The following is a 22,301-nucleotide window of genomic DNA, read 5'->3' on the forward strand; positions in this document are numbered from 1 at the left end:
AGAAATTGCTTTTACTTTTTGTCGCTAAATACTTTCTTCAAGGACTACATGGGTGTTCCTTTGCTTATGGAACCTAACTTCGTTGACTATAGCTGTAAGGTAAAATAGTTTACTGGTCAGTTTTGAAAGTTTTAGATTTAATATGTTTCTTGTTTTCTGGTAATTTTTATTTCAATTTGAAGCAACTGGTATTGCCACCTTCATGTTCTAAAAAACTTTTAGTCAACTCTTCTGTCTAAACTAGATATGCTAGCTATCGACAGGACAATTTCACTTGTCTTGCTTATGCTGATGGATATTTGAGATTAGAAACTACCTGGTTGATGAAGCTAATGTGTTATTTGTATAACCTCAATTTTCATCTGAATTCATTGCTTATGGCATGGGTTTCAATTGTTTTTGTAGTTTCAATTTGGAGCTCCTCCCCCTGCAGAGGATAAGACCCTGAAGGACCCTTGCTTGGAAATGTGCCCAAATGCTTTTCGGCATCAAGGAAGAGGAGTTCTTAGACATGAACCACAATGCCCCAAGGTAAACTGAATCTGTCCTCTCATAGGACATTGTAAAGCACTAATTGTGCACCAAGCACATCTCTCTTCGTGAGTTGTTGATTGTATTCTTATTGCTTTGCCCTTTCTTTATTTCCAAATCCAACCCTTGAATCATTCTCCTATAATTCTAATCAGTCTTTTTTTGTTACGATAAATCCTATCCATTCTTTTTAAAATATCAAACATAGATAATTATCTCCATCATTGATTCTCTCCCTCATACCATTTCTTATGCAAAAAAACTAGGAATGCCTCGCGAACCCTTTTTTTTTTTGTGGAAAAATAACTACTAACAGTTATTTGTAGCTAGCCAGCACTTGAGCATTAAGCTTGTCACATTCCAGCAACGAAAGCCTAACGGGAAGAAGATATGTTTGTCAAGCTGATTTGCACTCTTCGTAAATTTTGTTGACACCAGTGAACAAGGATTTTGTTTTTGGTCAGCATATTGCTATTTTTCGTATGTTTAGTTGATGCCGATGAACAACGATTATGTTTCTAAATAGCATACTTGTGAGACCCTTTTCTCTCTTTGTGAATTTTGTTTCGAGTTCTGATTATTGGTATTAGTATTTTAATCGAGAATTCCATCCTTTCTTTTCCATATGGTTGATTTAAAATGATCGAATCATGGAAAAGATGTAGAAGAACTTATTGCGCTTGTATGCTTTTCTATTTGGTTGGATAAAGAAGATCCAAATTATTATTCTTGCAAGTCTTTTCTTCTGTTGGTGTTATTAATTGAATAGATTTCTTGCACTAGATTGGATTTTTAGTACCCTTCCTAATTCACTATGTTTAGTTTTTAGACTACTTAATTTTATTTTTGATCCTTTTTATTCATAATTGAGTTACTCATCATGTTGAATTGACTACTTTGATCCATGCTTGGCAACGTGGTCAATGGGAGTTTATTCACTTTAATGATTTTCAAAGCCAGTGTAAGATTTTATAACTTCCTACTATTTCTTATTGATTGTCAATTAACTTAGAGTTTTCATTGTAACTCTTTGAAATATATTTGGGTAATTGAATTTAGACTTATTTAAATGTTGATTGAAAAAAGAAAAATAAAAAAAAGACTATCTTTTCTCTCTTATATGGGCACGTGTCAGTATCTAATGCCATATGGTACTTCTTCAGCGATTCCTCAGTCTTGAATTTCTTTTTAGAGCAAAATGTTTTCTTTCTAATGCCATATGGCTTGCCTACATGGGTTTGAATAGGAGATAAAATAGTTGAAGCTCAAAATGTATGAATTACCATAGCCCCTGTGTGAAAAAAAGGAGGTTTACCAAAGGAAGAAAGCTGCGTTATTATTAGACTTCATTATCGACTTTGAAACAGGTTTATATCCTTTTTTTTTTCTTCACAAAATTCCTGCAGTGTTAGTCTATGACAAATGATCTAGGTCCTTAATGTTAAATAAATTGTGTTTATTTGGACATTTCATGGCCAATTTGATCTACACAAGCTTGGCTATTGTCTTCTAATTGAATATTGATTTTGGTATTTGTCTTATATATATATATTTTAACTTGTATTAAATTTGTAGTAGAATAGATTTTTGAAATTTGGATGGATTATTTCAAATATTTTTATCCTAAAAGAATGAAAAAAGACTTTACTAAGGATATTTAAGTAGTTGTCCCTGACAGCCCATTTAGAGACCATAATAGTTGCAACTCTGTAGCTATCTCCTTTGCATCCTTCTCTATTGCATTAAGGAAACCATCTTCCATTCCATCCAATTGAATTGATCTTCCAAATGAAAATCATTTTTCAATTAATTTTCATATAATGCAAATTGGCAGATTTTATATTTGGCCCTACACTTATCATCTTGTACAGGGTTCTGCATGCCAATAATGAATCTCACCTTCTTAGTATAAATTGTGAAAGTGAACCCTCTATAGCAGTGTTATCAACTAAGCCAATTACTTAGGATAGCGTAAAGCATGTTGTAAGTCTCCTTGTTGTAATTAATTATTAACACTTTAAAGAATTTAAGAATTTAATGTTGCTCTAAACCCTTTGACATGTCCTCTGATTTCTTGATATAATTTGAAAAACCAAGTTTTATGACAGTTGTCACTAATACTATTAGCTTGTGGATAAGCTTGGGTTCTAGGGAAAAGTACCAGCATTTCATCACCAAACTGACGAGTTGACAGCACTACCAAGGCACCAATTACATCTTTGACATCGTCATTGCAGGATGCAACAGAGTACAAGTTGAAGGTTAGACAACAGGCTAAGCAATACCCACCTCTGGTCTGACACCATATGTAACCTTTTTTTTTTCTGAAATAATGGCATTTGCCAACTGCAAATTGGTGCATTTATCAATTGCTTATGTATGTGTGTATTTAGACTTTTGAGTGATCATGCCTTCTAATTCACAATTGCATTATAATTCTAAATCTATGATGATAAACAATTAGTGAAAGATGATTTCAAATTCTTAACTTATATCCAATATATGATGAGCTCAATTAGAAATTTGAAACTCATTGCTTCTTTAGATCCAGCGTATTACTCCACTCATCAATACATGAGTCACAAAACCAAAAAGATATGTACAGTAGTTTTTGCTGTTAGGCATTCACTATACAAGCATAGAGATAGTGCAACAATTAGCATGCATTAAATATCTATTATTAATTATAGAATGATTGAGCTCAAATTGAAAGGAAATTATTTACCAAGGAAAAAGAAAATTAAAACTAAGTTTTTAAAGAAATGTAAGAAGGCCAATGGTCCAGATAATCATGAGATTAATGGTCTTATGTCTTATATGTTATGGTATAACTTATTGGTAACTTTTCCAACTAAGGTTTGTTTCAACTTTTTTCCATGTCAAGCACCATAGGCTTGTTTTAATTCTTTCAATGTTGTAATAAACTCATTTTACATAAAAAAAAATAAAAAAAATGAGAGACACTCTAATTAGGGAAGGAAGAGGACACTACAAGAAATCTAAAGCTCCTCGGATATGATGGACACCAGATTTTCATAAATGCTTTATTGGAGCTGTCAATTGCCTCAGCAAAAATAATGGTAAGTTTCAGTTGTAGTTCCCTACTGGATATATGAAGTTTGATATATATATATATATATATATATATATATATATATATATATATATATATATATATATATATATATATATATATATATATATATATATATATATATATATATATATATATATTTTATGAAAGTTTGATATATTTCTAATATAAATTGCAAAAAGAGGAGATGTCTGATTACCAAAAATAAATAAATAAATAAGAGGAGATGTCTAGATATTCATAAATAAGTTTGATCTTCTTACTTCCAATCGCCAAAACTTCATGATTTAACCAATTTTGCTTTGGAATATCAACTTCAAATTGACTAAAGAAGGTATTTGTTTTTCTCAGTGGAAATAAAGAAGATATTGCTGGTTAGAGGACAAGTGGGCATTTAAGTGATCTAAATACGACTTTGACTTTTAACCGGGGAAAAAAAGATTTCGTTCAAATGCCTTTTCTTATGGCTCTGTTATTTGCACAAACAACACAGAGCGACGTGCATTTGCACGTGTGAATTTTTACTAGTTTATTTAAGTTTTTTCTAGTTCTTTGATTGCTTTTGGGATTTTAGTTTCTAGAATGAATGTTTATGTTCAAAATTTTTATGTAATGCAAGGAATATTGAAATTGTTTAGTTTATTTTATGCAAGTGTATTTTCCTTTCTTTTGATCAATGCAATTTCAATTTCAAATTCGAGTTTCAATTTTCAAAAGGATTCATTTTTCTCTAGATCTAGCAATTGCAGATTTGGATCATTCCAGATCTGGTTGTTAGGGTTGGTTGAGATTTGAATCAATTGTTCAAAGATTATTTTTGTCATTCAAGATTCAAAGATGCAAGTAAGTAGCCTTCGTCAATAATCTTCTCTTCCCCCTTCATTCGCGCTTTTGTCTACCCCTCCATATTCTTAACTTAGGATTTATTTTTCAACATTTATTTATTGTTTTCCTTTCCCCCTGGGTCCTTGATCAAAGATGCCTACAATTGTGCCTCTCTTTGGTTAAGGTTTTCCTTTTCATTTTATTGCTTTGTTATTTACTTTTTGCACTTTTTCTCTTTTTAATATCCATTCCCCTGATTGGTGGACTGTAAGCTACGACAAAGGGTCCACAGTTAAAGTCATCATAGTTATTCTCCCATTCACTCAATCCAGAGCTAACACTCAGATCACTTCCCTTTATTTATTTATTTATTGTTTGCATTTATTTTATTCTTGCCTTTTTTTCATTTATACGTTATTTTTTCATTTATTTATTAGATGATGAATGGTTAAGTTATGTTTGTTTTATTTTTAATCCCAATTTGATTGTATTAGATATATGTGTTAAGACCACTCATTTAGTTTAATTGATTAGTTAAAAATTTTGAATCATTACACTCTCGCGTTACCATTAAGAGGTTAAATTCTAAAGTGTCATATCTCCCTGAGATCGACCCATTAGTTACACGATACCATGTGCTTGGGATTACTTTTATTTTGCAAACAGATTTCATTATGAATCACTTCAGAGCTGAGATTAGAGCAATCCACCATCAGGTAGGCTCATTGAGGCAGCCCAAGCCACCATCCAGCTTGCCAGTAACAGAGGTGAGGATGCCAACAAACAAGCAGTGACAAATTCTACCTACAACTTGCCACGTACTAATTTCGTACCTGTCCCAACTAAGCCACAACTTTCCATTCCAGGTATGAACCCTATAAACATCTTTCCAAACTCGTCTTTTGTGCCTACCAAATCCCAAGTAGCCCCCCTTTCCCTGTTCTCATGTTCGACAACCCAAATATACCCCTAGTTCCTTGCTCACCACATGGCTAACCATTTCCATAAATTTGCACAAGCGACAACTAACTCACCTTTTCATCCCACCCTTTTTCCCTATCATATTCAGTTTCTACAACAATTTCAAACCTTTGATAACCAACATCTCACCACTAGCCCTAATTATCCTTTGCACCATTTTCCTATTTTACCCCAAATATACCAAAAATCCAATCGCAGTCCGTTCTACTATCCATTGAGCTTTCTTATTTGCAAACTCAGATGATGCACAACCCTAAACTAGCTTCCACTATCCGGAACTTGCTTCCCCAAATGTTGAGTTTCTCCATTTTACAACACACACAATACACCTCTCCTTCCAGACAGTGACCTATGTAATAACCCATATGATGCCAACCTGAAACTCGAATTGCAGGACTGAAGACTCAAGTATCGAGCCTGAAGAAGTTGTGGGCCATCCGAATTAAAGCCCATGTCTTGGTTCCAAAACACATTGACCTAGGTAAAGATGGTGAAGAACCTGCTTTATTTGGAACCAAAAGAAGATCCAGTTGGAACCCAGATGGTTTGAGTAGGTGGACATCTAGTGTAAGAGAGTCAAGGTTGGAAGATGTCATTAAGCAAGGTAGGAGCCTTCTATAGGATGTTTAAGCTTGCAGCAGTGTTAGGGATTAGCCTAAATACTAAAAAGCACTAGAGTCGATTACTTGAGGTGGTTGATTGGCAAAGCAACCACCACCCTGGGTGGTCTTTTGGAATAGTATGGGCAGGTTTGCCTACTTTGCCCTCAACACCCTATTTAAAGCCCCTTAAAGCCTATTTTTACATTATTTAAAAGCTTTTGACTGTTGGAGATGACTGCAAGGTTTAAGAGCAGGTGTGGGAGAAGAAGACCCATTTTTGCAGAGAATCTCGCAGAGACTTTGTTGACTTTTGGATCCTAGAAGAAGGTAAACTAACTACTCTCTTATCCTTAATTTTCTTCTTTTTAAAGAGTGGTTTTTCTTACAAATCTCTGTTGGAAGAAGATTGGAGATGGGAAATAATTATTTTTCTTCATGTCCAATCAAATCATGTTGGGATAATAGATCAAATATCTATTTTAATGGCAAATACTTTCAGAAAGAGATACAAATTTTTAGATCTATGTTGTAGTTAGTTTTTCGTTTTCTTAGTTTTTTGTTTTCTCGTGGTTGGAGAGGCTTATGTAGTGTCTCATGAACGCGATTTAGGCCTAGGATAATCCCCAAAAGATGGATGACCAGAGGTTTGAATTTTAGACTTAAAATTCTACCACAAAACCTGGTGGTTGCTTAAGGAGGTCAGTTGGATCAACTGACTCAAGCAACTGGCCCATGTGACCGATTGGTTCACAGAACTTGTTTTGAGGGTGTTTCTGCTTTGTTTGATTCCCACACCTAAATGTAACTCTATGAACATAACTTTAGGCTTTACTCGGATCAACTGGAGTATTTGATTGTGAGGATCTTGGTCATATATCAGTAAATTTCCGCTAAGTCAGCTAAGGACACAATTACATATTATGTTGTATTATTTGATATGCTGATCTATTTATTATTTTAAGCATGTCTATAATCCTTTACTATGATGTAATTCTTGTTTAAGCATGATCAATTATGTAATGTGAGCCATGAATGATAATTATTGTGCTTTACTTCAGTATATGATGTGAGATGATGATTGATGTGGTTTTGACTTCGGGAATTGGATTGGTAAGCTTGTCCTTGAACATCAAGGGTTGTGGTCTGGACCATTATCCTTGGTGCTTATTGCACATTCCTTAGTTGTTGTCCTTCATAACTGGGAAATAGATGCATGGTTATGTTACCCATTACATGCTACTACCCTTTTGGCAAAGGTATTGAATTCGAATAACCCATGATGACAATGTCCAACAGATGTAGCTAGGATCTGTGAGGAGATACAACCCCACTATTATCATGCAATGGTAGGGTTGCATATATTAAGGGTTAGACTAATAGGCGTCCGAAAGATGGCTTGGGTGTGGTGAAAAGACATGAGAGACATCTGCCCTAACATATGTGGATGACCATAGAGTTAAGGATGTTGTCCAACAGAAGTAATTAGTCCATGAGAATTAGCATTTATAGCTGGAGAAGGATATTGGACCAACATGGCACTTGGCATGAGGAAATATATCTGGGCCACATGTAGTGTATTACTGTATGACCTTGCATTAGATTTTAGAGTCCCTGACATCTGCCAGTACTCAGACCAATGGTCATAGTGATAGAGTGTAGACCTATACCCTAGCCATAGTGGAAAATATGGACTATACCCCTTACTCGGGATCCTAACAAAGATAGTCAGTCTGTGAGAAATCAGGGTGACAAGACTTGCCTAGAAGAGGGCTAATGTATATCTTGATGCATGTCTAGCTAGATAAAGTTTGCATAGTTAGATTCACTAGATGTGTACATAGCATATCATTCATCATTTTTTTTATTTTATATTCATGCAATCTGGGTATACATGTGGTTGTTGCCTTATGGAGTTCTTTACAATTCATTCCTTTTGGATTTTTTGTTTTTCTTCAGATGGCTATGCAAGTATAGAAGAAACCTTGCATTTATGGGAGAACCCCACTGAAGAAATATTGGAGACGCTAGTAGGAACTGGTAACAATGAGCACAAAGCTTCATGTAGATGCCTGTAGTGCTCTTACGACTGTGCATTGACAATAGTAGAACTTTGGTTGTTCGTCGGTGGGATAAAGGGATGAAAGAGAGACTTATGACTCCTTTAATAGAACAACTAGAAGAAAAAATCCATAAAATGCTTAAAGAGAAATGTAAACAATAATGAGACCATTTTTAATTTTGCTTATGCTCGCATATTCTTATTTCAGATACTCTTTGCATTCATTTTGGAATTTTGGAACCTTTTTATTATTATTAATTGATGAGCGATTTATTTATTGCTCTTGATTATGGGATGGAGTGCCTTATTTATTATTGATAGTGTAACCTGATTTTGTGGTTGTGGATCACACCCACGAGTTGTCGGGATAGATTTGATACCGTCGAATGGTGTGTGACAGCCCCACCTTCCACATTTATCCAAACACCAGCACCACCTCTTGCAACATTACCAAATCTGGCATACCAAACACCGCCTACCTTTTTGGATGTTCCAAACCGAAAGAAGGCCAAAAACAAACAGTCCAAGGCCATTGTCATTAAACCAAACCAACCAAGTCAGGGCCTACCTCAATCGCCATAACCCCCCCTTCTACCTCCTCCTCACCCCTACTCTCTAACTTAGACCTCAAATTCCACTTCTATGGATCTTGATGGGCATCCTCCGCATTTTTTAACAATAGGGCTCGTGGACTGTCGCAACAACGCAATCCACAAACACCCACAAAACTATTGAGTTGGAAAGTTCAGGGCTTGGGCAACCCTGTGATTAGAAGTGTTTTGAAGAAAGTAGTGAAGAAAGATAGCCTAGATGTCATGCTTTTTATGGAGATCAAATTAACTTCCAATATTGCACAGATGTTTTGTGAGTCAATCAGGATGAATAATTCTTTCCATATTCCTCCAATTGGCAAGGGATTATGTTGCCTTCCTTAAGACTTAATTTCCCCCCACCACTGTGTGTAAAAGGGTTACAACAAATTGTCTCCCAAGATACAAGAGAGCCTAACAATTGTTGATTTTTACTTTTTAGGTTTCTTTATGCACTTACTAGACTGAAACACAGAGTACTTATGAAAAACAGTAGTCTATTATGTGATCTAAGGGTATCTATTGGTAGAGAGGTTCATAATTTGTAAGTTTGTACTCTATATAGATAGGAACCATTATGTATAATCACCTCCATATGAGGTCAAATTTAAGCTGTTGGATCGTTTGGTTGTACGATTCAATAGTCCAAATTGATCGGATGTATCAATATGGATATACCTTTCTTGGTACAAAGACGCTTTTTATATATAGGGGATGGAGGCGTTACATACGCCATCAACAAGAGTCAAACCCACAACTTTATTACTATGAGGTATTGATCTTACCAATCGAGGAAACATGCGTTATATATACTTTTATAACGAGTAGATTACGGATGCTACTCTAACTGTTGGATCTTGGATTCAGATGAATCTACCTCCATCATGTTGACCAAAAACAAATGGCAACAATAATAAACAATTAGGTAAAGACAATGCTAAGAGCGGAAAGTTGTAAGAATCTCATTGAAACATAAATGGCGTAAGTGAACCTCTGCAGCACTCAAACGCATGCCGCTACAAATAGTGCCACGTGGTGACCACGTAAATCCCATCGTTGAAGCTTTAAATGTTATATTCCTTTTAATAAGGGTCTAACTAAAGCGGTTCATCAACGACCCAACTAACCCTCCACCCTCAACTCACTTGTGTAAAAAACAAAAAAAAAAACCCCAGGTCCACTCAGAATTCCTCTCGTCTTTACCCTCTTCTTCACTGTTGTTGCCGGCCAGAAGACGAGATCATCATATTCAATGCCAAAATAGTCATTGTCGTCACTTTCGCATTCATTTTCCAGAGTCATCGTTGTCTTATTTTGAGAACATGATTAGAGAGCTTCTCCTTCTCTCCTTGTTGTGTTCTAACCAAGTGACCCTGTACCAATGTGTCATCCGTCAGTTCCATGGCACAAAATGGCGAATTAAAGCTAGATAGATTTGATTCATATGGTACATCAAGTTGCCTAGAAAGAACATGAAACAGAGAAGTAGTATTTCTAGAACTAGACTGAATAACATGATCAAAAGGTCTTAAGATTTGGTCACTGAAACTTAATTTATTACAATAATGCAAATAGAACTTTATGGGAAAACAATGGAGAAAGAGACAAAAAAGGAGAAACTTCCTCTTTACCTCTTCCTCTGGCTAGTGAGACGACAGTGACGCTGCGGAAAGAGGGTAGGGATGAGATCTAGGCTTCCTTTTTTATAATTTTTTATTTATTTAAGTCGAGGGTTGGTTGGGTGGTCGATGAACTGCTTTAGTTGAACTGGTATGTGATGTGTCCAAAATTGGTTCAATCCTCAAATTCCTACAAGACAGACGTCAGGTGTGGGCCGACCGTGGGGTCAGGTAACCACCTCTGAAGGTTAAGTCAGTAATGGATTACCACAGAGCTCTGATAAGCTGCAGTGCTTGAATTGAACGAATTAATGGAGGGAAACAATTCAGTTACCTTTGTTCGATGTGATCCTTTAGTTTATATAGGATTTACCCGTGGTTCTCAACCGTTGGATCAATCCTTGCTTTCTTTTTGCAACCATCTGATCATAGGGTTTTACCCTTCTTTCGGAGGTAATAGTAGTTACCTTCTTTGGTACGATTGCTCATTCCATATTGGTGTTGGTTACCTTCTGTGTCATGATCGTATATCCCGAATTCCATGGGATCACATCTCTTGTAACTATTAAGGTTCCTTCACCCTTACGTTACTCATTGGTTCGAACTCTGGACTGGTCCCGACCGGGTTTTTGGGGGGGGTAAGGGGGGAAAAGGGGTGGGGGGTTTTTTATCCTTTTTTGTGTGGGAGGGAAAATAATTTTTAAAGGTTGGGTTTTTTTGGTGGGGTGTGGGGCTTCTTTGGGGTGGGGTGGGGGGGGGTGTTTTGTGGGTTTGGTTGGGGTTTTTTTTTTGTAAGGGTTTAGGTAAGGAATAAAATAGGAGGAGGGGAAAAATTGGGAGTGGGGTGGTGTGGGTTGTTTAAAAGGAAAGTATTTGATGGGAGGAGAAAAGAGATTTTGTTAGCCAAAATTGATAATATAATAAAGGGAACAAAGAATTAAGAGAAGATTCGGAAAGACAGAACTTGAACCGAAAAAGAAGAGTAAAGGAAAACCGTCGAGGCGCGTTAGACGCTTTCCTTAAAACAGATTCGTCCCCTCCACAGTGTGCTTGAGGATTCAACAGACGTCTGTCTCCCAAGATACAACGACGAACAACGATGTACTTAGCACAAAGTATATCGCAACTACGAACTTGACATGTGCCTTCCTTCTATCACCACACGATTCAAATACGAAACCAAACTCGAAGCCAAACTCAAACCATTGACAACACTCACAAATCGTTTTTAAGAAGACCCTTAAAACACACTTAGCATTCTTCTTAAATCATAAAAGAAAACACAACACAACAACCATCTTCACCAAGGGGGATCCCTATTTATAGATGAGATCAATGTCTCTTTAACTAGCTTGAAAGATGAAAAGCCATAGTCACTTATTACCAAACTTAATGAATAAGTTATGGGAAATGAAAAGCTTTAGACTTTTAATAACAAGCTAGGAAGTGAGAAGTTTTCTTGGGAAATCAAGAGTCCCAAAACCCTCCATTAATCACAATAGGGAAATGAGAAGTTTGTTGTTAGGAAATAAAAGGTCTCATAACCTCCATTCATGAATTCTCCTTGGGAGATGAAACACCCAATAGTCCATAGGTATTCCCATAACCCTTCATTCATGACCTCTCCTTGTGCAATGAATCACCAAATAGTCCATTGGTATTCCATGCACATATTTCCACAAATTCATTTATTTCCACAAACTCTCCATATGAATGATTTTCATTCACATTCACTCATGCTCAAAGAGCATATTCCAACAATCCCCCACATGAATGAAAATGACGACGAAAAACAAAATAAACAACGACCGACAAGGTGATAGAATTCTACGGTGAAAGCCTGCATAGGATAGGTAGGTTTTGCCTTTGAACCTTCCCTTGTGAAAGTATATTTACTTTACTAGCTGATCAGTAGACGCGATGTCCTTGAACTGTTCTGCCATTTGTGTAAATGATGATATACTCCACACAGACATTCCCCTGACACAATTACAGTTCTCATGGTTATGTCCATTTTGGCCGTGGACATCGTCCTGGTTTTGCGAGAGTTTCTAGAGAATTGAGCCCTCACAATTCTCCTTTGAAGCGGCCCCTCTTCTCTCACACATAGGTGATTTCTTACTTAAGAGTAACCCGCATTACTCTGCTCGGATCCAACGTTTGTCCAATGCATAAGAATCATTAAAAGCATAAGCTTAACCTATTCCTTACGGGTATCACTGTTTTCATCTTAGGAATGGGTAGAGGATGAACCCCCATAGTGATCTCACTCGGTTATTACAGTTTAGTTGTCCTATTGAACCTAGATCTTGGGATCTCCAGTCAACTAGGTTAGGTTTCCACTGTAATCAACCTATTCATTCATGGGCTTGAGTCCCATTCCTCTTGATGTTTGTTTAACTTGATCTCAATTCAACCTTTGGTCAGTGGATCTGCAATCCTTTTCTTTTGACCTTATACAGTCATATGTCATGACTTTATTCGAGATCAATTAGCCAACAATATTATGTCAACGACATATGAGTCTTGACTCACTGTTATACATCACATTCTGCATTCTCTTAATAGATGCTTAGCTAGACATATAGCATGCATAAGAGATGCTAGAAACCAAAACAAATTTCATTTGCCCGTGTAACTTCGAGATATATAAATCTCTAGTATGAAGCTAATCAGCTATACAGTCCATTCCTACACGAGATGCTCACCATCTAGTTTGCTTTCTAACTTGCCTTCTAGCAAGCCTTGTAGCTTTCTTTCTAGCTTGCCTTGACAATTACCAAAAGTTCCAAACTAATTAGGGAACTCAAAATACAAAACTGCCATAACAAAACAAAACTGGTTTTGCAAAAATTCGAGATGAAAATAGATAAGTTTTTACAATAGATAAAACAATTTTGCAAAACCACATTGCCGATAAAACTTATAAATAGAGGCGATCAGTAGGTATGCGCATACACTTTCATAATTGTCAAGTTACTACTAATGGAGCATCAACATATTCTATCCATGGATGGACTTCACAAATTTTAAGTGCACTAACCATCAAGAGACTATGCCTCACATCTCTTATAGTATAAACAACTTTAACTTGCACCTCTCAAACCCATCATGATCAATAATGTATTTTAAGCAATTAATACATATGGATGGGTGCGGTCAAGTTGAGAATATCGTAGTGGTTTAAACCGGATGATCATCCATAAAATAAGTCCATAACAATTCAATGGACCAAATATTAACCACTAGAATGCCTTAAAAATAACCTCATATATACCCAACTCGGGAATATCTTCTTAGAAGTTCCATTGCCGTTTGGCCTCTTTGCCATACATTTATCCAAGGCTACAAACTCAAATTCTATCATGAATTTGGTTACCACCTTCTAATTTGAAGGATTTTTACGAGATCCATTACTTTCAGTCATAAACTGATAAAGAAGTCATCTATCACATGACTGCCGTGATCTCAAATCTTTTCATTTTTCCATGAAAATTCACATAACCCCCCACAATTCGGGTTTAATATATATAAAGTTTTATAACCTTATATATTTGGTATGTGCTCCATATGTAAGTCATAAGCACCATGCACACAACACTAATGAATTAGATTGCATGAATTATGCTACATCATTCATCTCTTACGACCCTTTTCATGGCTAACTATGGATTTTCTTAATCCACATAGTCAAAATACACTTGATGAATTTGCAACATGCAACCTCATATGATTACAACAAAATGTAATCAACAAGAAAATTCTTCCAACACAACCCAAGGTTGTCATATATGCATAGTGCAACATACAAGTAAATACACTTGCATATATATCAATAGAGAATGAAATCATCTCTTTATTTTTGTGCTTCCAATATTTCTTGAAGTCTTTCTACAAAGATTGTAGCTTCTTAATTATTGCAACTACTTGGAAAGACTCACTCATGGTCATTCCCTCAACATGAATTTCATGAATGATCGTTTGGAGTTCTTGAACTTGACTCATCACAGTCTTTGAGTCTATCATCTTGAAATTCAAGAACTGACCCACAAGAAACTTTTTAGCACCAGCATCCTTAGATCTATACTTATGGTCTAAGGACTCCCAAAGTTCCTTGGCAGAACCCTTAGGACTATACACACTATACATTGCATCAGTCAAGCCGTTTAGAACATAGTTCCGGCATAGGAAATCAAATTGTTTCCATGATTCAATCGTTTGAGCACTTGAACCATCCTTCCCATCAATAGGAGGATCCTCTTTTAAGAATCTCGCAAGATTCAAAGTTGTTAAATAAAACAACATCTTTTGTTGCCAAGTTTTGAAGTTTAGTCCTCCAAACTTTTCAGGCTTCTCATGGTGATTTACTGGAATCGAGACCGATTGAGTCGTGGCCGTAGGAGCCTTCACACTCGTGTTATCTCCCATATTTCAACCTGAACAAAATCTGAACCGCTAATGCATTTGACTCAACCTCTCCAACAGTAGGAAGATTAGCTTTTAAGAATCATACTAGATATAGTTTTGTTAAACAAAACAACATCTTTTCTATCCAAGTTTAAGGTTCAACCCTTCAAACTTTTCCATCTATTTTCAATTACATGAAAGAGTACATAAATAAGATTCCAATAGATAGCAATTCTAATTTTGGTCAATATCCAATTTCAAGACCATACTCTTTTTGCTATTTTAAGCCAAGATACTCTATGAGTATAGGAAATTGCAATATGCATATGATTCAATAATCCCATACCAAAGTATTGGAGTTACACATATTGATCACACTAGAATATTATCTAGCCCATATGTCTATGCAATTCATCCGTTCCATAATGCAATTATGGAGCCATAAACTCCAAAACATTCTCTTTGAAAATACCACCAAGATAGTTTGATATAACAATCACGTGAACCAAGTAAACACATTTTCTCATGAAAATTGTAAACCCAATGAACTGTTGTAGTTCCAAAAGAATCATGCCTTTAACTTTGTTATGAAACAATAAACTCAAGGCTAACAACTTTGATCATTTAGAGTTTTTGCATCCAACCCAACAAAAGCAAATCATATTAAATAAAACATGATAAAGTTGGGTAAATACCTTGAACAAAGTATCTCACAGAAGAATAATATTCACAAGATGAACTTAAAATCTTCTTTTCTTCCCATACTTCTTAACGGATTTTTTAGCCGTCACAATTCAATACGTACTAGATGAACTATTTGAAATCATAAGTTCACAATACCTAGTATATGAGACTAATAAGAACCAATGTAATGGTGCCCTTAGCTTGAGTAAGCAATACTTTGGAAAAACCTTTTACTTACCCATATTTAGCACAGGAAGATGAAAAAACCATATAATCAATACACATCATCATCTTCTCTTCCTTTCAACTTTATTTCTCCTTACATTAAATATATAGAGAAAGTAAAGTAAATAACATTATAACCTATAATGATAGGTTAACATTTTAAACAACCAAATAAATAGATGAAAACCCATGGTTGTCATCCTTGTAAATTCATTATCAGAATTCAAGGAAGGTTTTCATACTAAAGCAACAACCATTATGTAATATCTCAATGAGGATTATCATTAGAATTACATAAACAAGCAAACATATAACAGTCTTGTACTGATGTTTCAAACATCATAAAATTGGTGGAAATATCATATGATCCCCTTTCATTAGGTCTTTAGGAAAGGAGCATCAAGCAATTTAGATAGTAGTTCATGGAGTTTCTTAACAGCTAAAGTGTCTAAGAAACTTTCAGCCCTTACCATGATGTCTAATAAATCAATTTAAGAGGATAACCTCTTAGCAATAAAGTCAAGATGGCTTTCACCATGCTTGCACCAATCACTAAGTATTTCAACCATAGCTATTGTCCACTCATTTACACCACCATCTGCAGTGAGTAATTTATCTTTCCAGAAACTCAAAAGATTATCAAGAATTAGCCCATCAAAGGTTTCCATCCTCTCATCCAGAGATTGGACTTCTTCTATTCTTTGACGCTTGGAACAAGAACCCATGTCTTATACCTTAAATAATATGTTTTAAGATTGTTAGCCAAAATTGATATAATAAAGGGAACAAAGAATTAAGAGAAGATTTGGAAAGACAGAACTTGAACCGAAAAAGAAGAGTAAAGGAAAACTGTCGAGGCTCGTCAGACGCTTTCCTTAAAACAGATTCGTCCCCTCCACAGTGTGCTTGAGGATTCAACAGACGTCTGTCTCCCAAGATACAACGACGAACAACGATGTACTTAGCACAAAGTATATCGCAACTATGAACTTGAGATGTGCCTTCCTTCTATCACCACACGATTCAAATACGAAACCAAACTCGAAGCTAAACTCAAACCATTGACAACACTCACAAATCGTTTTTAAGAAGACTCTTAAAACACACTTAGCATTCTTCTTAAATCATAAAAGAAAACACAACACAACAACCATCTTCACCAAGGGGGATCCCTATTTATAGATGAGATCAATGTCTCTTTAACTAGCTTGAAAGATGAAAAACCATAGTCACTTATTACCAAACTTAATGAATAAGTTATGGGAAATGAAAAGCTTTAGACTTTTAATAACAAGCTAGGAAGTGAGAAGTTTTCTTGGGAAATCAAGAGTCCCAAAACCCTCCATTAATCACAATAGGGAAATGAGAAGTTTGTTATTAGGAAATAAAAGGTCTCATAACCTCCATTCATGAATTCTCCATGGGAGATGAAACACCCAATAGTCCATAGGTATTCCCATAACCCTTCATTCATGACCTCTCCTTGTGCAATGAATCACCAAATAGTCCATTGGTATTCCATGCACATATTTCCACAAATTCATTTATTTCCACAAACTCTCCATATGAATGATTTTCATTCACATTCACTCATGCTCAAAGAGCATATTCCAACAGAAACCCCCCCAGGGGGGGGGGACCCCAAAGGGGGGGGGGCCCCCCCCCCGGGGGGAAAAAAAAAACCCCCCCTGGCTCTATATACATAGAAAAAAACCAAAAAAACATCCAATGGAGAAGAAAGAAAAAAAAAAAAAACCCCCAAAAAAAACTACTTGAAGAAAGAAAGAACAAAAGAAAACCCCCAGCCCCTAACGAGAGTCACCGAATTGGACCATTTGCAGCAAGCACGCTCTCAGACACACTCTTTCTCTCTACCATTCCATTCATCTTTGTATATTTTCTCATTCACCATGTTTGTGATGATTCCAAATTGTTGAAAACTTGAAATGATGGTGATACTCTGTCCAATTAAGTAGAGTGGCGGAGAAGGCTAATCTCATAGTTCTAAAGAGCATATCATACCAAGCATTTCATACTCATCTTCAAATGACAGTTATATCTATATGATTTGACATGTTGAGTTCCATCACAATAATTCAATTGTTATCCTCGTGAATCTTTCATTCATTAAGTGAAAGTGGGCTTCATACATAAACATAAGAGTATTATATCAAGCATTCCATGCTCATCTTTAGATGACATGATATCTCTATGATTTGACATGCTGATTTCCATCACCATAATTCAATTGTTATCTTCGCGACTCTTTCCTTCATTAACTAAAGGTGGGCTTCATACATAAACATAGAGTATCATATATCAAGCATTCCATGCTCATCTTTAGATGATGTGATATCTCTATGATTTGATATGCTGATTTCCATCACCAAAATTCAATTGTTATCCTCGTGAATCTTTCATTCATTAAGTGAAGGTAGGCTTCATACATAAACATAAGAGCATCATATCAAGCATTCCATGCTCATCTTTAGATGACATGATATCTCTATGATTTGACATGCTGATTTCCATCACCATAATTCAATTGTTATCTTCACGAATCTTTCCTTCATTAACTAAAGATGGGCTTCATACATAAACATAAGAACATCATATCAAGCATTCCATGCTCATCTTTAGATGATGTGATATCTCTATGATTTGACATGCTGATTTCCATCACCATAATTCAATTGTTATCCTCGTGAATCTTTCATTCATTAAGTGAAGGTAGGCTTCATACATAAACATAAGAGCATCATATCAAGCATTGCATGCTCATCTTTAGATGACATGATATCTCTATGATTTGACATGCTGATTTCCATCACCATAATTCAATTGTTATCTTCGTGAATCTTTCCTTCATTAACTGAAGATGAGCTTCATACATAAACATAAGAGCATCATATCAAGCATTCCATGCTCATCTTTAGATGACATGATATCTCTATGATTTGACATGCTGATTTCCATTACCATAATTCAATTGTTATCTTCGTGAACCTTTCATTCATTAAGTGAAAGTGGGCTTCATACATAAACATAAGAGCATCATATCAAGCATTCAATGCTCATGTTTAGATGGTGTGATATCTCTATGAGTTGACATGCTAATTTCCATCACCATAATTCAATTGTTATCCTCGTAAATCTTTCATTCATTAACTGAAAGTGGGCTTCATACACACACACTCTTTTTTTCTTCTTGAAATGCCTTTCATTTTTGTAAGTATGTTTTTTTTTCTTCATAAATTCTTTGTAAGTATTTTTTTCTTTTTGGTAATAAATTCTTTGTAAGTATCTCATTTGCTATAATTGTAATAACTCCAAATGGTTGAAAACTTGAAATGGTGGGGATATTCTTTGTAAAATAAATAGAGAGGAGCAAAAGGCCAACCTTATAGTTCAAAATGCATCATACCAAATATTCCATGCTCATCTTCATATGATGTGGAATCTCTCTGATTTCTCATGCTGATCTCCATTACCATAATTCAATTGTTGTATTGCCCTTTCTTTGAAATGACGTAAATTTTAAGAAAGATTATCAGTCCTAAGGGTGTCAACGGTGCAGTTTGGGACGGTTTCGGGCTGAAAAATACTAGCCCAAACATGGCCCATTAGCAAAATAATGATTTCGGGCCGGTTTCGGTTTGGTGCGGTTTTGGTTCCGGCTAACTAACGGTTTGGGCTAACGGTTTAGACTCGGGTTGACTAACGATTTATGGTGTGCAAGAAAATAAAATTAAAAAAAAAAAAAATAATAATTGAACATCCTACAACAAAAGCCAAAATTCTATGAAAAACAAAGTTGATCGGTCAATTTCCATTAAAAAATCCACCCATTCTTGAGAAATCAAGAACCTAGATATTAAGTAGTAGAATGACTATTTGATCTTTGAATTTATGCATAATTTTTTTAATTGTCTAGACCAACTACATAGTAGTAATATAATGATTCAAATACTATTTAATGTAAAATTATAAAACGGGTTGTAAAATAGGCTATAATGGGTTGCGGTTCGGTTTTGGGTTGGTGTGGGCTCTACTACCCTCAGCCCAAACACATCCTAATAAGGTTTGGTTGGGGCCGGTTTGGGCTATAACGGGCCGATGCGGTTTGGTTTCAACAGTTCGGGCCACAAAATTGACACCCCTAATTTATGCATGATTTTTTTAATTGTCTATACCAACTACATAATAGTAATATAATGATTTAAATACTATTTAATGTAAAATTATAAAACAGGTTGTAAAACAAGCTATAATGGGTTGCGGTTTGGTTTTGGGTTGGTTTGGGCTTTGCCACCCTCAGCCCAAACACAGCCCAATAAGGTTTGGTTCGGGCCTGTTTGGGCTATAATGGGCTGGTGCGGTTTGGTTTCAACAGGCAACAAATTGACACCCCTAAATTAGTCCATTCATTATGCAAACAAAAATGATTATTTATGATGCTGCCCAGGATCGAACTGGAGACCTTCAGTGTGTAAGACTGACGTGATAACCACTACACCACAGCATCAACATGTTGGAGAAGTGGCAAATCTATTTTTGAGTAGATTAGGAGAATCGGAATGCTGAAACTAAGCTAATAGGAACATGATAATCCCCAACCAAGTGATTGTTTTATAATTTATTTAACATAGATAGTGAAAGAATGCAAAGAAAAACTCTAATTTTGATAAATAGGTTGCTTACTTGAAGGGTAAGTCTTATGTATTTATAAATAAAATGGCTGTTGTACAAGATTCGTTTACAATATTCAATTTTGAATTCAAAATTAAAAACTTGAATTCAAAAAATCAAATTCAAACCATAACAAAGCCGTTATGGTGTTTCATCCCCCCTCAAACTCTGCATTGGCAGGTGCAAGAGTTTGTCTCTATGCTTGAAGAAAGCTTGTGACATTAAGCCCTTTGTAAAGACATTTGCAATTTGATCATTTGATAGAACAAAGTGCACTTTTATGGTGTTGTTCTGAACCAAGTCTCGGACAAAATGATAGTCCACTTCTATATGTTTTGTGCGAGCATGTAGCACTAGATTTGTAGCCATTTGTGTTGCAGACACATTATCACAATAAATTTCCATTCCTCTTGGAAGTTATACTTGCAAATCATGTAAAACATAATAAAGCCATAGTAACTCAGATGATGTGACGGCAAGGGATTTGTGCTCAGCTTCTATACTTGATCTAGATACTGTAGGTTGTTTCTTGGAAAACCATGATAATAAATTATCCCCAATTAAAAAAAGTGCAAAATCCACTAGTTGATCGGCATGTGTCTGGACATCCTGCCCAATCTGCATCAGTGTAAGAAACTATGAAAGAAAGTTGGGTTGGTTTCAAGAGAACACCAGCACCAATAGTATGCTTGACATAACGTAAAATACGTTTTGCTGCTTGTAGATGATCTTCTGTGGGAGATTGCATGAACTGACACACTTGATTGACTGCATAGGAGATGTCTAGTCTAGTGATTGTCAGATATTGTAAGGCTCCTACTAATTGTCTGTATGGTGTTGGATCAGGTAGGGGATAACCTGTTGTTGATGATAACTTTGTTCCAACTGCAATTGGGGTTGTGCATGGCTTTGAAGTCTCCATTCTTGTAGACTTTAATAAATCAATGGAGTATTTACTTGGAGTGAGTAAAAGACCATCTGAACTCCGATTAGCCTCAATTCCCAAGAAGTAATGTAAGTGTCTCAAATCTGTCATTGCAAATTCTTTGCTTAGGCTTTGAATAACTTCTTAAATTGCAGCTTCATTGGCTTCTATCAATATTATATCATCTACATATAACAGCAATACTGTCATTGTACCTTGGGTTTTGCGTGTAAACATGGAAGAATCTGCCATGCTTTGCTTGAAGCCTTCTCTTCGTAGGTATGTTTTGAATCTGTGAAACCAAGCTTGTGGAGCTTGCTTGAGACCATAAATTGCTTTTTGTAGATGACAAATATGTGTTGGTGGTTTAGATGTGCAAACAAACCCTTGTGGTTGTTCCATGTAAACATCTTCTACTAAGTTGCCATTCAAGAAGGCATTTTTTCACATCAAGTTGATGTACTAGCCATGACTTTGAGAGTGCAATAGTTAATATTGTCCGAATGGTGGCTAGCTTTACAACTGGACTAAATGTTTCATGAAAGTCCATTCTTGCCTGTTGGTCGAACCCCTTGGCAACTAATCGTGCTTTGTATCTCTCAATGGAACCATCATTTTGTCTTGATTCTGTACACCCATTTACAGCTTACAATATTCATACCCTTGGAATAAGGCACCAAGTTCCAAGTTTGATTGTCTATCAACGCTTTGTATTCTTTTTGCATTGCATCAATCCACTTTGGGTCTTTGAGGCTGATTTGTAGGTTTTAGGTTCAGTTGGGATGTTGGAGATGGTGGTAAGAAAGGTTTGAGGTATTGGGTGTCTAATAGTGAGTAAAGAGAGAGGGGTTTTTGGTTTGGCGGAATTGGTTTTACTCTTAGTAATCATAGGATGAGATGGTTGGGGCTGTGGTTGGTCTATTGTTGGTGAGGATTGATTAACATCTTGGGTTGGATTTGCCATTGATATGATTGGTGGTGATGTTGTAGGGGCTGTTTGTGATGGTTGGTTGTTTGAAATAGATGAAGAAGAATGTGAAGTGAGTGGAGGCACATTTGGTGGGTTGTGT

The 22,301-nt window shown here is 35.8% G+C and overlaps 1 protein-coding gene and 1 non-coding gene across 2 annotated transcripts; both read right to left on the reverse strand.

Moving 5' to 3' along the window:
• Positions 1-14,192: 14,192 nt before the first annotated feature.
• Positions 14,193-14,729, reverse strand: LOC149023955 (uncharacterized). Its single transcript, XM_089143386.1, has one exon. The coding sequence runs from the start codon at positions 14,727-14,729 to the stop codon at positions 14,193-14,195; it is 537 nt and encodes a 178-aa protein (XP_088999512.1).
• Positions 14,730-20,069: 5,340 nt separating this feature from the next.
• On the reverse strand, positions 20,070-20,142 carry TRNAV-UAC (transfer RNA valine (anticodon UAC)). The gene has a single exon. It is a non-coding gene; the product is annotated as a tRNA-Val (tRNA).
• Between the last annotated feature and the right edge of the window lie 2,159 nt (positions 20,143-22,301).

The sequence above is a fragment of the Hakea prostrata genome, chromosome 2 (genome assembly GCF_041222555.1).
Source record: "Hakea prostrata isolate BN-2017 chromosome 2, UWA_Hpros_2, whole genome shotgun sequence".
NCBI classification, from domain to species: Eukaryota; Viridiplantae; Streptophyta; class Magnoliopsida; order Proteales; family Proteaceae; genus Hakea; species Hakea prostrata.